We start from the raw sequence: 17,835 nt of genomic DNA on the forward strand, positions 1-17,835 counted from the left end.
TTTTAGATGTTTAGACTTTTAGATGTTTAGACTTTTAGATGTTCAGACTTTTAGATGTTCAGACTTTTAGATGTTTAGACTTTTAGATGTTCAGACTTTTAGATGTTCAGACTTTTAGACTTTTAGATGTTCAGACTTTTAGATGTTCAGACTTTTAGATGTTCAGACTTTTAGACTTTTAGATGTTCAGACTTTTAGATGTTTAGACTTTTAGATGTTTAGACTTTTAGATGTTTTAGACTTTTAGATGTTCAGACTTTCAGACTTTTAGACTTTTAGATGTTCAGACTTTTAGATGTTCAGACTTTTAGATGTTCAGACTTTTAGACTTTTAGATGTTTCAGACTTTTAGATGTTCAGACTTTTAGACAGACTTTTAGACTTTTAGATGTTTAGACTTTTAGATGTTTAGACTTTTAGATTTCAGACTTTTCAGACTTTTAGATGTTCAGACTTTTAGACTTTTAGATTTTAGACTTTTAGACTTTTAGATGTTCAGATTTTAGATTTTAGACTTTTAGATTTTAGACTTTTAGACTTTTAGACTTTAGATTTCAGACTTTTAGATGTTCAGACTTTTTAGATGTTCAGACTTTTAGATTTCAGACTTTTAGACTTTTAGACTGTTTTAGATGTTTCAGACTTTTAGACTTTTAGACTTTTAGATGTTCAGACTTTTTTTTAGATGTTCAGACTTTTAGACTTTTAGACTTTTAGATGTTCAGACTTTTAGATGTTTTTTTAGACTTTTAGATGTTCAGACTTTTAGATGTGTCAGACTTTTAGACTTTTAGATTTTAGACTGTTTCAGACTTTTAGACTTTTAGATGTTTTTTAGACTTTTAGATGTTTTAGACGATTTTCAGACTTTTAGACAGACGTTTCAGACTTTCAGTCATGTAAAGTGTGTTGTGTGTGTGTGTGTGTGTGTTTGTGTGTGTGTGTGTGTGTGTGTGTTGTGTGTGTGTGTGTGTGTGTGTGTGTGTGTGTGTGTGTGTGTTGTGTGTGTGTGTGTGTGTGTGTGTGTGTGTGTTGAGTGTGTGTTGTTGTGTGTGTGTGTGTGTGTGTGTGTGTGTGTGTGTGTGTGTGTTGTGTGTGTGTTGTGTGTGTGTGTGTGTGTGTCGTGTTGTGAGAGCTCAGTCTGTTCAGTCTGAGTCGTGTCGTGTGCAGCAGCTGTTCGTTCGCTCTAGTGCCCGCGGTGCCAAGTGGTGCCAGGACAAGTGCCCCCCCCCCTCTCTCTCTTATCCCTCTATACTCTCTCTCTCTCTCTCTTATCCCTCTATACTCTCTCTCTCTCTCTCTCTCTTATCCCTCTATACTCTCTCTCTCTCTCTCTTATCCCTCTATACTCTCTCTCTCTCTCTCTATCCCTCTATACTCTCTCTTCCTTCTGATCTCGCTCTAACCCAGCCTCTCTCTCTCCTCTCTCTTTTTTTCTTCTCTTCTCCTCTTCTCTCCTCTCCTCTGACCTCATTCTAACCTCTTCTCCTCTTCTCCTCTTCTTTCTCTCTCTCTCCTTTGACCTCACTCTAACTGCCACCGCCCTCTCTCTCTTTTCTCTTCTCTTCTCTCTCACTCCCTCTCTTCTCTGGCCTCACTCCTACTTCCCTCTCTGTCCTTCTTTCTCTTTTTTTTCCCTTTGACCTCTCCCTCCCTCTCTCTCTATGACTTCACTCTAACCTCCTTCTCTGTCTTTCTCTTTCTCTCTCTCTCTCTCTCTTCTCAGTCTCACTCTCTCTTTCTCTCTCTCTCTTCCTCTCTCTCTCTCTCTCTCTCTCTCTCTCTCTCCAGTGACCTCACTCTACTCTCTCTCTTTCTCTCTCTCTTTCCTCTGACCTCACACACTCTCTCTCTCTCTCTCTCTCTCTCTCTCAGTGACCTCACTCTAACCTCCTCCTTCTCTCTCTCTCTCTGTGTTGTTCAGGGGACATCACTCAGAAGGGTTATGAGAAGAAGAGGAGTAAACTTCTGGCTCCGTACATCCCCCAGATCCAAGGTAAGACCTGCACCTGCACAGAACTGACAGGAGCAACACTGTCACACACAGAACTGACAGGAGCAACACTGTCACACACAGAACTGACAGGAGCAGCGCTGACAGGGGCACAGGGTTTAATTTTCACTTTAAAAAAAACAAAACAAAACAAAACCTCCTGTGCTCAGTGGAGAGATGTAGATTATTTAAATTATTTTCCTATCTGTTTTTGACCTCGTGCAGTTGAACAAGTTATTTAAAGTTATCGTGCAATTAAAGTTTGTATAGAGGATTTTTTTAAGGGAAGAGAAATACAGCGACCGTCCTTGTGTGTGTTTAGAATCACTGTTGACGTTTCCTGTCTAGAGGTAATTTAGTGACCGATGTGTCAGTTTTTAGACCCTTCGTCTGTTTCAGTCGCACCATCGGTGGAAGGAATCTCCAAGAATCACCTCAGTTTGTCTTCGCTCCTTTTCTCCTTCTCTTCTTCTTTCAGCGACCTCAAAAACCGACTTTCTTTTGCGGCGAACTGGTCGTGGATTCTCGTCCGCCGTCGCGACAAACTTTGTGCGAAATGCGAGGAAACTACAGTTTGAAAAAGCCTCTAAGAACCGCTGCATAAACCACGTAATCCCCGCGCACCGACGACTCAGTTACACTAGGGAGTTTGATTGACAACCTAACAGCCAATAGAAAATGAGGGAGCCTTGTTTTCTATTGGCTGATGTTTATCTGTCCTCACTACATCCACAGTTGATAGATTTTCATTGTTTTTTTTTTTGGTCATTATAATTACAAAGCTGCTGCGTCTCTGTAATGGTATTTTAAACTTTCATTGACAATTTGAAACAAAAAAAAATCCTCCATACAACCTTTAATAGATTTTTTTTAAATTATTATTATTATCGTAACAGGCAAAATAGTTTTTAGATACAGTAATCTGAAAGAGGCTCCTCGAACAACTCTGCTCAAAACAGAGAAATTGAAGGAGCTTCATAAAATCCATATGAAAGGTCTTTTTCTGCTCTTTCAAACTAAAATTATTCAAACATTTTTTATCACTACCCACATGCCATAAATTACATCTGAAATTCGGACCATGTTGCGTTTTCTTTTTTTTTTTTTTTCTTTTTTTTTTTTTTTTTATTAAGAATCACAATATACTCAAACAAGATTTACAAATCACTATTATTTTTCCTTTTATATTTTTCTTATTTTCAAAAGGAAAACACCATCTTAATAATAAATACCAAATCCAAATATTATCAAAAATGAAGCAAAGGCAAACAATCAAAAGATAATAATAATTATGATGGTGAAAAATAAAAAGTAAAATGGCGTTTTCTTGTTTTTAACAGAACCCTCACACATAACACATTTAAAATTTTCAACATTTGGTCATTTTTTTAACAGTCCTAGTTCAAATCTTGATTCTCACAAAAATTTAAGGGTCTCCAACACCTACAAGTAGGTTTAAAAAGGGGCTAAAAATGGTACTTCACGGAAATTAGCATGTTTGTTTTTTTTTTTTTCATTTTTAAGTTCATATAAAATGACAATGAGTTGAGATACCAAACTTTTGATCGATGTTATTTGAACACAGAGTAGAGGAGCACACGTCTACAAAATTTCAGCCCTTTGTGTGTGATACTTACAGAGTTATCTACAGAAGCCCAGAGGGTCACAGCAAACGCAAACGCCGCAACGAATACAAATGCGACAACACAACAAAAAGCCACAACAAACCAAAAAAAGCCACAACACACACAAATGACCGCAGGACTCTATTTTAATACAAATGCCACAACAAATACAAACACCACAACACAAACGCAAATTAAAAAAGCCACAACACATTAAAAAGCACAACAATTCAAAAAGCCACAACACATTAAAAAGCCACAACACACACATCAAAAAGCCACAACACATCAAAAAGCCACAACACATCAAAAGCCACAACACAAAAAAAAGCCACAACACAAAAAAGCCACACCAAACACATCAAAAGCCACAACAGCCACAACAAGCCACAACACATGGGACAAGTCTTTTTTAATGCAAACGCCGCAACAAATACAAACGCCACAACACAAACGCAAATGCCACAACACATCAAAAAGCCACAACACATTTAAAAAGCCACAACACATTAAAAAGCCACAACACATCAAAAAGCCACAACAGAAGTGACCGCGGGACTCTATTTTCCGACCGATCGATCAAGCGGCAAGTGAAGAAGAAGAACTACAACTTGAAACGAATAACGATAAAACAATAAATTACTTTTACTTACGTTTCCAACTTCTCCGTTCCTTTACTTTTCACGTTGTAGTTCTTCTTCTTCTTTACTTGCCACTTGATCGGTCCGTCGGAAAATAGAGTCCCGCGGTCACTTCTGTTGTGGCTTTTTAATGTGTTGTGGCGTTTGCGTTTGTTGCGGCGTTTGCATTAAAATCGAGTCCCGCGGTCATTTCCGTTGTGGCTTTTTTTTTGGTTTGTTGCGACTTTTTGTTGTGTTGTCGCATTTATATTTTGTTGTGGCGTTTGCGTTTGTTGTGACCCTCTCGGCTTCCGTACATATCGACCTGTGAAAACGGCAGAGAAAAAAAACTACGCGATTTTGGGCCCGTAAATGGACACATCCTCCCCTCACTAAATGAGCCGTAACTTGAAAAGTAATGATCGGGGAAAAGTCGTGACTGGGAAAAAACGTGCGTGACCCTATAAGGAGTCGGGAGCTAAATTTTGGGACTTTTCCTGTTGGAAACTGTGTGAACCTCCTAGAATTTTTTCAGTCAGATCTGAGATGGTCGGGCGGGGGCTGGAATGACCCTTAGAGTCCAAAAAATACGGTAGATGGAAGAAAAGCAAATCGAAAATTGCAAAATCGCCAAACACAGATGTAACGCCACATGGGAATAGAAAAGAAAGCAAAACTGTTTAATGTTGGAAATCAAATTCTATTGTTTAAAGAAAGTGTGTTTTTAATTATTACAGTGATTTGAGTTTTAGTATGAAGTGGATTCATCAGTCCTCGCATCAAGTTTGACGTTTTTGCCTCGTGACAAAAACCTCGTCTAAAATGATTTAACCCCGAAGTCTGTTTCTTTTTACATTTTCTTTCTGATGTTTTTCTCTCCCGTCATGTGAAATGTACAGGTTTCATTTGCGAGGCTGGTTCTGTTGGATATTTCTTGGCGCTCTCTCTCTCTGTCTTGGCTCGGCGTGTCGTGGTGCGGTCAGTCTGCGGCGTCTGCTCCCATCATGCTTTGTGTCTGCTCCCGTGATGCTTTGTGCAGACTCGGACCTGCGCCGCGCCGCTCTGCTTTTCACATCAGGTCCCTCGTGTTTGTTTTAAAGGTTCTGTATCACTCAAAACTGGAGTTGTGTTTTTAGTGACGCTTTATTATTCGTCTAAAAATGATCCACATGATTCTAGTGAAGCTGTGTGGAGTTTAAAAACACAGTGGAGCACTTCCTGGATTTGCGTGATGACGGCCCAAATGAGTTTCCTCCACAGGGCGTCCGGGGGCTCCCGTAGAGACAGGGTGAGGAGCTCGGAGTAGAGCCGCTGCTCCTCCACGTCGAGAGGAGCAGCTGAGGGGAGGACGTCTGCTCCAGAGGAGGTTTAGACCTGGTTTAGTCCTGGTTTAGACCTGGTTTTAGTCCTGGTTTAGTCTTGGTTTAGTCCTGGTTTTAATCCTGGTTTAGTCCTGATTTAGTCCTGGTTTTAGACCTGATTTAGTCCTGGTTTAAGTCCTGGTTTAGTCCTGGTTTTAGTCCTGGTTTAGTCCTGGTTTAAGTCCTGGTTTAGTCCTGGTTTAGTCCTGGTTTAGTCCTGGTTTTAGTCCTGGTTTAGTCCTGGTTTAGTCCTGGTTTAGTCCTGGTTTAGTCCTGGTTTAAAGTCCTGTTAGTCTGGTCTGGTTTAGTCCTGGTTTAGTCCTGGTTTAGTCCTGGTTTAGTCCTGGTTTAGTCCTGGTTTAGTCCTGGTTTAAGTCCTGGTTTAGTCCTGGTTTAGTCCTGGTTTTAGACCTGGTTTTAGTCCTGGTTTAGTCTTGGTTTAGTCCTGGTTTAGTCCAGGTTTAAATCCTGGTTTAGTCCAGGTTTAGTCCTGGTTTAGTCCTGTCTTGGTTTAGTCCTGGTTTAAGTCCTGGTTTAAGTCCTGGTGTAGTCCTGGTTTTAGACCTGGTTTAGTCCTGGTTTTAGACCTGGTTTTAGTCCTGGTTTAGTCCTAGTTTAGTCATAGTTTAAATCCTGGTTTAGTCCTGGTTTTAATCCTGGTTTTAGACCTGGTTTTAGTCCTGGTTTAGTCCTGGTTTAAATCCTGGTTTAGTCCTGGTTTATTCCAGTTTTTTTTTTTTTTTTTTTTTTCAGGTTTTAGTCCAGGTTTAGTCCTGATTTTAGTTCTGGTTTAGAGACACGGTCCGTGCGGTGTTTGGGGGAGGGGTTGATTCGCGTTTTCGTGGCCTGGTTTCTCGCGACCCACGGCCCGGTACCGGTCCACGGTCCACGGTCCACGGCCCGGGGGTTCAGGGACCTGATCTAATGTCGATTTGTTTCATTCACATATTTAAAACACAAACCCTGCACATTTAGAGTGAGTTTTTCTCACAAACTGAAAACACTGTGTTCCACCTTGTGATGTCATATGGTGATTATGCAGGAAGTGCTCCACTGTGTTTTTAAACTCCACAAACCTTCACTAGAATCAGCTGCATCATTTCAGACCCGGAATTGCCGAACTTTAGTAAACAAAATGTAAAAAAAATAGCGGGTAAACGTGAAAACTGCCATTTCATGACATCACAAGGTGGAACAGAGCGTTTGGAGCTTTAGAGATGTAAACAGACTCATAATAAAGAAACAAAACACAAGTCCAGCTCTGTTTTTGATGCGGTAAGAACATAAAAACACGACTTAAAGCTCACAGGAGTCAGTTTTGTGTGATATTTCGTGTAACTTGTGCAGGTATTTCTTGTTTTTGCCATGTACAGTCTTTTCTCTCGTCTGTGCCCTAAATCACTCACTCCCTCGTCTCTCCTCCCGCTGTACCCCCCCCCCCACACACACACACACCCCCCCCCCCCTCGGGCAGCAGACAGGGTGGGGTAGGCGGCGGGGGGTAGGTGGGGCGGTGGTGGTGCTCGCAGGCCCAGGACGGAGGGGCGGTTGCCGGGCAGAGCGCTGCGCGGAGGAAGCGGAGGAGCCCGAGCCAATCGGAGCCCGTCCCCCCCTCGACTCGCTCTCCTCTCACTGGTCCAGCTCCGTCCTCATGAATTTAAGCCGCACCTGCCCGTGTCTCACCTCGAGCGGCGTAAACAAAATCCATTTACATCCCGAGGCGCTCGGGAGAAACCGTGATCCGAGAAGTATTTACAGAATGAAAAAAAAAAACAATGTGACCTCCTCAAAAACAGGAAAAAACAGAGCTGGAGTTGTGTTTTTTTTGTGTTTTTCATTCACACGTGTTTGAGTAACTCTTTATTTTTAGTCTGTTTACATCTGCAAAGCTCAAAACGCTCTGTCCCACCTTGTGATGTCATGAAGGTGGTGGTTTTCAAGTGAACAGCTCCTTTTTGTTTACAGTATTTTTTGGACTATAAGTTGCACCAGCCAAAAAATGTGCAATGAAGAAGAAAAAAACATATAAGTCGCACTTTTTGGGGGAAATTTATTTTATAAATTGAGAGATCAGGAGCAGACATTTCCTGTGTAAAGTCAAGTTGTAGTAAAAACAATAGAAGAGAGAAGAACAGACTGTTAACGTCACATATGAACAGTTCTTCAGATAAACTATAACATAAACAACAGAACAAGTTTAACCAAACTCTCCATCTCACTCCAAATCACTAAATCCATTCAATTCTTCATCCTCGGTGTCACTTCTGAACAACTCGGCCTCGACCTCCAGAGGAAAATTATTAGATTTATTAATTATTAGAATTATTTCGTGTCTTTCTGAATCTCGACAGGATGGTTTCGGTGTCACTGAAGTCCAGACTTTGTCCATCCATCCAGTGACTTCAGGAAAGGTTTCATGGTGCATCCTCCCGGTGTCACAAGTTTCTCTCTCACTCCAAACTCGGACCAGACCGGGACTGAGACCAGGACTGAAAACGGTTTAGTCCTGATTCAGTCCTGGTTTGGTGTTGCAGTTTAAGCCACATTAACAGGAAACGGGCGTTATCCACTGAAAAAAACTAGTCATTATCTGTTTTTTCATTTTGGCTTTGAAAAACAAATGATACACAGATTTTTGTCCATCCGTCCAGTGACTTCAGGAAAGTTTCATGGTTCATCCTCCCGGTGTCACAAGTTTCTCTCTCACTCCAAACTTTCTTTCCGCTGCTCGATTTCCGTTTTCAGCTGCAGATTTCACGACTCGCAGTTTGTAATCTGCAGAATCTGATTTTGTTTTTTGGGGGCGTTTGTGTTCAGTCTTCTCAGTCTTTGTCTTTATAAGTTTAAAGTTTAAATGTTAAATTGTTCAGTGGTGCAGAAGTAACGGTGCGATCGACTGACATGATACAGACAGGACAGAGGCTCTTTCTGCAGGAGACATGCGCAGTAGAGCCAAGTGACAGTGGTGCAGGAGGAACAGGAGCAGCAGATACTCACACACAAGACTAGAACCTCTCCACACTTCACCAAAAACATTTTAATATAGAAGTCACACCGGAGAATAAGTCACAGGAAACACACAAACCAGGAACAAAAGTGACACTTATAGTCCGAAAAATACGGTACTAAAGATCGGCAATTCCAGGACTGAAATGATCCAAATGATTCTAGTGAAGGTGTGTGGAGTTTAAAAACGCAGTGGAGCACTTCCTGTATCACCACATGATGACATCACAAGGTGGAACAGAGTGTTTTCAGTTTGAGAGAAGAACTCACTCTCAATATTAAGGGTTTGTGAGTTAAACATGTGAACGAAACAAAACACAACTCCAGGAAACATTAGAAAAGTTCAGAATTGTATAATATCGAATTTTTATGTTTGTAGAACTTGATTTTTGGATTTGTTTCAAGAAATTTCTCAGTATTTTTTTACAAACAGAATTCTTTGTCCATGCCGTGATTTATTTGGTGAGATTTTCTGACTCCACTGCAGAAAAAGTATTTAATTAGTAAGACTGCACTTGTGGATTTGCCTAAAAGATTTTTATTTTTTTTTATTTTGTTCCAAAGTCAATTTTTTTGTCCATGGAGTAAGATTTTGGACACAATTATTTGGTGAAAATTTCATAATGGATCAGATTTTTATATCCTCCTGAGACTCAGCCAGTTCATTTGTCCTTTTTAGTGGACACTGTAAACCAGTCGATCTTTTAAGCGTTTTGAGCGAGACTTTAAACGAGGAGACGAGGTTTCTCTGTCTAAACTAAACAGGGCTGGGGGATTGTAGGGAACTACCATGTCCTGGATAATTAAAAAAATCAATAGGAGTTAGTTTGTGGCTGCACTATGATAAGAAAAAAATAAAATTAAAAGGGAGCGTAGAAGCTCGTCAGAGATAAAAGTTTTTTTTATTCAGTCGGTAACTTCACGTGGATTTAAAACCAAAATGTCCCCGGAGTCCATTACACATTACAGAGGACATGTTCCAAAATTATAAATAAAAATAAAATGAACAAAATTTAAATGTTAAAGTGTTCATTTACCTCCAAATAGATAGAAAATCACACAAAAAAATATACTGTAATCCACTTTTTTTCTTCGGGAAACACATTTTTGCACACTTTTTACAGCAGAGTTCCTCAAACCCCTTAAACACCGAGTCGTGAAACTCTGAAATGTACAGACACAAAGTATTTACAATCACATAACATAAAATAAATAATGAGATTCGATAACATGCAGTAATGTGTTGCAAGGAATGACATGTGTTTATGTGTGTGAAGAATCCCTCAGTCGTCCAGGTAGAATCTACGGCGACGAGAAAATTCAGTTTGTCGACTGGACAAAAGTTAGTTTGGTTGAAGACGTTTCTCAGCTCGTCCAAGCTGCTTCTTCAGTTCTGGTCAGACGCTGGTGACACTTCCTTATATCTGCAGGGAGGAGCTAACTACACTGAAACTACTCTGAAACTAACACACACTTGTTTACAGTTTCTGTTAGTTATGTGCAGGGTTTTGGGTCTAATTAACAGAACAGTTCATGGTCATAATGGAGCTTCCACACCTCTGGTCCTGACCTGACTACACCTGTTGTTCTTGTTTGTTTTGATTTAGGTTTGAGGATGGACGTGTAAATAGGAGACAGATGGTGTCTGAGTCCATTTCTGTTTAAAGAAGGATTCTCTTTCTTAACAAAAACGGCTTCTTTCACTCCCCTCTCAAACCAGTTCTTTTCTCTGGCTACAATCTGCACCTCACTGTCCTCAAACGAGTGACCCGTGGCTTTTAAGTGAAGCTGTACAGCAGACTGAGGTCCACTGCTGCTCTCTCGTCTGTGTTGGTGCATTGATGATTTAGAGAGACACCATCTATCTCCTGTTTACACGTCCATCCTCAAACCTAAATCAAAACAAACAAGAACAACAGGTGTAGTCAGGTCAGGACCAGAGGTGTGGAAGCTCCATTATGACCATGAACTGTTCTGTTAATTAGACCCAAAACCCTGCACATAACTAACAGAAACTGTAAACAAGTGTGTGTTAGTTTCAGAGTAGTTTCAGTGTAGTTAGCTCCTCCCTGCAGATATAAGGAAGTGTCACCAGCGTCTGACCAGAACTGAAGAAGCAGCTTGGACGAACTGAGAAACGTCTTCAACCAAACTAACTTTTGTCCAGTCGACAAACTGAATTTTCTCTTCGCTGTGGATTTACGTGGTCTTCAGAAATCGTTCTAAAACAGAAACGTGCTGCATGTTAAAGCTACAATGTACAGTTGAGGCAAAAAATATATATTAATAATAAATAATATATATATATATAAATCAGACTGTGGAGCCGTAATCCAGTAGTAATAGCGACTGATTACACATGGTCTGGTTTTCAGTCAGATCCAAACCAGACTGAACAGACTGGATAATACTGACAAAAACTCTGTAAGTAAACAACAAGGCCAAAAATTCAAGTGAATTCATCTGATATAAAAATGTATTGAACAGATACATATGTACTCGAGTTTATCAAACTGTTGACCTTTTTTCTGGACCATTTTTGGTTCTAAAGTTCCATATGTTTTAAAACAGACCATGTAATGAAACATGGAACAAAAATTATTTCCCAAATTTCAAAGACCAAAAATCATGTCAATAAATGTTTGTATTTCATCATATCTTGTGTTATTCCATCTTTGAACTGTTGATGAAGGGACAGGATTAAAAAAAAAAAAGTATTTAAAATGATAAAAATGTTCTTGGAAGGACTGACATATTTTATAGAAATAGTTTCCTTTCATTTTGAAGTAATATTAAAATTTTCAGAAGAAAAAAGCGACAAATGATGTAAAATCCTGCACCTTCTACTTGTTTGTACAATTTTCCCTCCGTTACTTTTCCCTCCGTTACCATGAACTTTCTTAATAAAAAATCTCATGAGTCAAAAAGTCAGAGGTTTTTCAACCTAATCTTGTACCATATGGTAGAAAACTATATGAAGCAAATATTCAAACCAGTTTGTTAAGGATATGGAAGTGAGAACCAAGAGTTATCACTGTTTGGATTTATTGACCAAAAAGTGCTGCATATTTCATTCCCTCCGTTACCGACATGAGTTTTTACATTTTTTGTCTTGAACTTGAAAGAATCTCACAGGTTTAACTTGACCCTGTTGGAGTGTAACTCTTTCCTACATTCTGATACTTTACTTATTTCAATAGTTCCTCTAGTTTCTGAATAATAGAGATATTTGAATGTCAAAAATCTGACCCTGTTTCCTCCGTTAACACTTGACTGGACCCAGCTTCAAAATATGGGACAGAAAGGTCAAACTTATAACCTACTGTTCTGTTTTATCTTTCAAGTTCTCCAACAGTATGAGGTAGTGCTGCTTTTGAGCCTTTTGTTTTCTATAAATGACTGAAATGTGTGAGATGAAACCTCTCGAACTGAACATCATTGTAAAAAAGTCAAAATACAAAGACGCCACATGGAGGCTGAATGTTTGGTCGTCTGTTTGGTCGTGCGTTCGCTTCACACGCCTCCAAACTGGATTTAATATACATGTTAATATGAAATTAATCTGTTTTGTTCTGTTTTGTTTTTTTCTCTGTCTCTTCGCAGGAGTAGACCCGTCGCTGCAGATCGACACCAGAGGTCAGGGGTCATCGCAGCTCCTGTCCGTCAAACACCACAAGAGCCGCGCCCCCAACTCCCGGGATGAGCGCTTCAGATCAGGTAAACGCGAGAGTTATTAGTTCTACTTAAAGAAACTGTATGTAAGATATTGATTTAAAATGTCATTAACTCGACTTATCTGCCTCTAGATATGAAGTAAACGTGTTCCAATCAAATAGAACTTTATTGGTAACAGTCCAATGAGATTCATTTGGTCTTCCGATATTCTATGTTATTAGGTTCTTTTTTTCAGACCCAGAGTGTTATTTCATACCTGACAGTTTGGACTGTTCACTAGCGTCTCCCTCAGAGTCTCGTGATGTTTCTGTGTTGTGTCACTCAGCTGATTTAAACAGGTTTTGGTTCTGTCTTCCTACCGGTGGAGGCAGGACGACAGCGCCACCTGCAGTCCCACTTCCTCAGGACAGAATCCCAGGTGTGTGAGAGTAAAAAAGCAACTCGTCCCGGTTTACAGTCCCGTGGGCACATTTCCGTATTTCGATTGCTTCAATATCAACACACCAGTGAAACCGTACAGAAAACTCAGACAACTACTCGTCCACCCAAAAGACAAAATAGAACCGGAGCATAAATGTAACGTCATATACGAAAGACCCTGCATGTCCTGCAATAAAAGACACATCAGGGAAACAGGGAGGGCGTTCAGCACACGAAAAAAGGAACATAGAACAGAATGCGAGAAGGAAACAGCGAAGGCGAAACACGAGAAACAAAACAAGCAAAACGAGCAAACATCATTGGGACAGAGGAGAACAAACATCGCCGCTGGATTAAAGGTTGTATGGAGGATTTTTTTTTGTTTCAAATTGTCAATGATAGATTATAGATGCAGTCGCCTTGTAATTATGATGACCAAAAAAAAGAAAAATTCATCAACTCTGGACGTGGTGGGGCTAAACATTTGCCAATAGATAACGACACTGCCTCGTTATCTGTGAGCTGACAGGCTGTCAATCAAACTCCCTACGTTTCTAGTGTAACTGACTTGTCTGCGCCGCCGGTACGTGGTTTACGTACGACTGTCACACAGTCCACAGACGCAAGACGCACAGACGCTGTTTACTCCACCAACGCAACAGTTCTTAGCGGCTTTTTTGACCTATATCTTCCTCACAGTTTGCACAAAGTTTGTTGCGATGGCGACAAGAATCCAGGAGCAGTTCGCCGCAAAAGAAAGTCCGTTTTTGAAGTCGCTGAAAGAAGAAGACAAGGGGAAAAGCAGCGAAGCCAAACTAAGGTGATTCTTGGAGATTCATTCCAGCGATGGCGCGACTGAAGCAGACGAAGGGTCTAAAGACTGAACCACTGGTCTGTTAGACGCACTGTAGTTAGTTGTTTACAAGTCATGTGCAGCGAGTCAAGTCATGTACTTGTTTTCTAGAAACAAACCTGTTTCTGGCGTAAGGAGGAGGTGTTTCTACGTAGGAGCTGTAGGGGAGGGGAGGTGGTTTCACGCAGGAGCAACATTTGAAAAAGGACAAACAGTCGCTGGATTTCTCATTCCTTGGAAAATCCTCTATACAACCTTTAAAGAAGCAATCGAAATACGGAAACGTGCCCACAGGACTGTAAACCGGGACGAGGGGCTTTTTTACTCTCACACACCTGGGATTCTGTCCTGAGGAAGTGGGACTGCAGGTGGCGCTGTCGTCCTGCCTCCACCGGTAGGAAGACAGAGACAAAACCTGTTTAAATCATCTGACTGGACACGACACAGAAACATCACGTGACTCTGAGGGAGACGCTGGTGAACAGTCCAAACTGTCAGGGATGAAATAACTCTAGGTCTGAAAAAAAGAACCTAATAACACATTTATTGGTAACAATTCTAATGCTGATTTATTCTTAATGACAAAAACACTGGACATGCTGGTTTCTTTATTTTTGTTATCATTTGTTGTTTTGGTTTAAGAAAACAGAATGAGCCGACTCCAAACATCTGGATTTTGATCATAATAAACTTGAACAGAGTCAAACGTGATGACAGACGACTCCAGATCTTTGACGTTTCTGTTTTGTTTTTGTCTTCAGACCTGCACACTGAAGCTGTCCAAGCCGCTCTGGCCAAATACAAAGAGAGGAAGATGCCCATGCCCTCCAAGAGGCGCTCGGTGCTCGTGCAGTCGTCTGTGGAGGCCTGTACTCCTCCAGGTGAGACACTCTGTGTCTGTACCACACACACACCAGCCCGGGTCTGGACTTGGATGGGAGACGTCTGGGAGCAGCAGGTGCCACAGGGGGACAAAACTGTTGTTGTGTCCTGGGGCAAGACACTTCCCCCACATTGCCTAGTATGAATGTGGTGTGTGAGTGTTGATGGTTGGAGGGGCCGATGGTGTAGCCCAGTGGTGCTCAGTACGTCCATCATGATCTACCAGTCGATCTCCAAGGTCGTGTGGGTAGATCGTCGTGTCTCGTCTCGGACTCGTGTTTGGACTCGGTCTTGTCTCTCACTCGAGGTCTGACACTCAACAAGTGTGATCATATTTCATTCCGGCCGCTGCTGTTGGTAATAAACTTGTAGCGGGTGCAGGAGCGTGTGGGGCGTCTCAGTGCAGCCTGTGCGCTCATTTGAAACCCGCGGAGACTCTACGGCGCATCACAAACACACACGCTCCCTATGCACGGCTCGTCTGCGACAGCGTGTGCCCTCGTGTACCAGCGTGCATCACAGGGCAGGTTCAACTTCCTAAACATCCTACCTGTCCATCTGCCTCACGTCAGCACGCCGCCCCTCGCCTTTTCACGCTCTCGCTCCTTCCTGCGTACAGCCAACACAAGCCCCTCCCACAGTGCGGCTGATTAGAAGAACAAGACCAAACGTGAAGCAAAAACCAGTCTAAATTTGTGTTCCAGTGTTGGCACAAAGCAGGTCTACAGCATAGAGCGGATCTACAGAACAGACCTACTGCCACATTTGGCTGAAGTTTGTCTAACAAAAGTGACAAATGCATCTGTGTTTGTCACGATGTGCGTTTGGTTTGGTAAACGTGCAGAGGCTGGTAAATATCACTGCAAAACCAGAAAAGAATGAAACTCCAGTTTGGAACTTTAAAAAACAGGTTTAAAAATCTTCCTTCACTTTTTTCACAGTTTTGTGTAAAGTGTCAGAGGAAGTTCTCTTAAAGAAGAGGTTCTCAAACTGTGGGGGAGGGTCCAGAAAAGGGCCACAGAGTGTTTCAGTGCAGTTTGTTTGACTTTGTATCAGGTCGATCATTTTGACTTGGTCATTTTGTAAGTAGGTCACATGATGTAAAAGTGTGAACACTGCTGATCTAGAGCCTCATTCCATCAGTCTGTCCCAGGGCAGCTGTGGCTGCAATAGTCTTAACACCACAGAGTGTGAAGTGAATGAAGCTGCCAAGTATTTTGTTGTGTTAAAAGATCGAAGTGGATTGTTGTGGACACAGCAGTGTTGTTGTGTTGTTGAAGTGACGCACAGGTTCATGAGTGAGTTCTTTGTTTTGTAGAAAAGCGTCTGTTGTGTGTGTGTTGTTGTTGTGTTGTTGTGTGTGTGTGTTGTGTGTTGTGTTGTGTGTTGTGTGTGTGTGTGTGTTGTGTGTGTGTGTGTGTTGTGTGTTGTGTTGTTGTGTGTGTGTTGTGTGTGTTGTGTTGTGTGTTGTGTTTGTGTTTGTGTTGTGTGTGTTGTGTGTTGTGTGTGTGTGTGTGTTGTTGTGTTGTGTGTTGTGTTGTCTTTGTTTTGTGTTGTGTTGTGTGTGTTGTGTTGTGTGTGTTGTTGTGTTGTTGTGTTGTTGTGTTGTTGTGTTGTGTGTTGTGTTGTTGTGTTGTGTTGAAGTGTGTGAGTTCTTTGTTTTGTAGAAAAGCGTCTGTTGTTTTCAGACTCGAGTTTCAGAATCAGATGGAACAAAGTCCAGACTCTGACCTTTTTACAAACACGACTGCGGTTTCATAAAACGATAAAAACAATGTTCTTTCACTTCTCCAAACTCTGTTAAAGCTGCACTGTGGAACTTTTCCGACAGCTCTTACACTACCTCCACAAAATAACACTGAGGCTAAAGGTCAGATCTGTGGAGAAGCGAGCCTGAACAGGATAAAAAATGTGTGGTTTTTTTTCCTTCCATCTATTTATTTATTGTCTTTTTCTGACAGAATTTTTTGTTTTTAAGGATTTTTTAAGCCTGGACAAAGGAAAAGGACAGATGTATGTTTAATGCCCCACTGCGGAACTTTCCAGGCTGCATTTCTCCATCTTAGAAGTTACATAATGCAGCTTTAAGTTTGAGCAACAAAAAACAGGTCTAAACCAGGACTAAACCAGATCTAAACAAGGACTAAACCAGGTCTAAACAAGGACTAAACCAGGACTAAACCAGGATTAAACCAGGTCTAAACCAGGTCTAAACCAGGTCTAAACCAGGATTAAACCAGGACTAAACCAGGTGTAAACCAGGACTAAACCAGGACTAGTATGAAAGTGTTGTTTTTAATGTTCTGCTGTGGAACATCTCAGACTGTTTTTCTCCACCTCAAATGTCCCATCGTGTATCTTTAATGTTGAGTAACAAAACGAGTCCAGTCCTGGTTTAACTCGGTCTCGTTGTGTTTGTCCGCCCTCCCTCTCCCCAGACACCTCGTCGGCCTCAGAGGACGAGGGCTCGCTGCGTCGCCACGGCCGCGTCACGTCCACGCCGTTCCAGGCCCTGTCCCACGCCCCCCCCACGGTCGAGCACTGGTTCAACCGCGTGATCCAGGGAACCTCGTCCACCTCGTCCTCGGCCTCGTCCACGTCCTCGCTCCCCGGCGGCAGGTCCGGCCCCGCCCACGGCCCCCCCCACGGCGCCCCCCACAGCGCCCTCAACGCCAACGCCACCGCCGCCGCCCTCGCCGACCTCATGGCGCACACGCACATCGGTCAGTGTCTGGACCAGGACGGAACCAGGACTAAACCAGGACTAAAACAGGACTGAAACCAGGACTGAACCAGGACTGAACCAGGACTAAACAGGACTAAATCAGGACTAAACCAGGACTAAACCAGGACTGAAACAGGACTAAAACAGGACTAAACCTCGATTGAACCAGGACTGAACCAGGACTGAACCAGGACTGAAAGGACCCAGGACTAAAACTAGGACTAACCAGGACTAAAACCAGGACTGAACCAGGACTAAAGGACTAACCAGGACTAAAACCAGGACTAAAAACAGGACTGAACCAGGACTAAAACCAGGACTGAACCAGGACTCAACCTGGACTAAACCAGGGACTGAACCAGGACTGAACCAGGACTAAACAGGACTAAACCAGGACTAAACCAGGACTGAACCAGGACTGAACCAGGACTAAAACTAGGACTCAACCAGGACTAAAACAGGACTAAAACAGGACTAAACCAGGACTGAACCAGGACTAAAGGACTGGACTGAACCAGGACTAAAACAGGACTGAACCAGGACTAAACCAGGACTGAACCAGGACTAAACAGGACTAAACTGGACTAAACTAACCAGGACTCAGGACCTGGACTGAACCAGGACTGAACCAGGACTAAAACTAGGACTAAAAACCTGGACTGAACCAGGACTGAA

At 42.0% G+C, this 17,835-nt stretch overlaps 1 protein-coding gene across 1 annotated transcript in view; it reads left to right on the plus strand.

The window, feature by feature from the left end:
- The window catches only part of dip2a (disco-interacting protein 2 homolog A), a 162,159-nt gene that overhangs the window by 74,105 nt on the left and 70,219 nt on the right, over window positions 1-17,835 (plus strand). Inside the window, exons 2-5 of the mRNA XM_055148771.1 lie at window positions 1,925-1,996; window positions 12,209-12,322; window positions 14,315-14,434; window positions 16,874-17,158. Of these exons, the coding sequence (XP_055004746.1) occupies window positions 1,925-1,996; window positions 12,209-12,322; window positions 14,315-14,434; window positions 16,874-17,158 (591 nt within the window). The remainder of the gene's footprint in view (window positions 1-1,924; window positions 1,997-12,208; window positions 12,323-14,314; window positions 14,435-16,873; window positions 17,159-17,835) is intronic.

Source organism: Boleophthalmus pectinirostris, unplaced genomic scaffold, assembly GCF_026225935.1.
Source record: "Boleophthalmus pectinirostris isolate CB_2022bp ecotype Guang Dong unplaced genomic scaffold, ASM2622593v1 HiC_scaffold_1, whole genome shotgun sequence".
NCBI classification, from domain to species: Eukaryota; Metazoa; Chordata; class Actinopteri; order Gobiiformes; family Gobiidae; genus Boleophthalmus; species Boleophthalmus pectinirostris.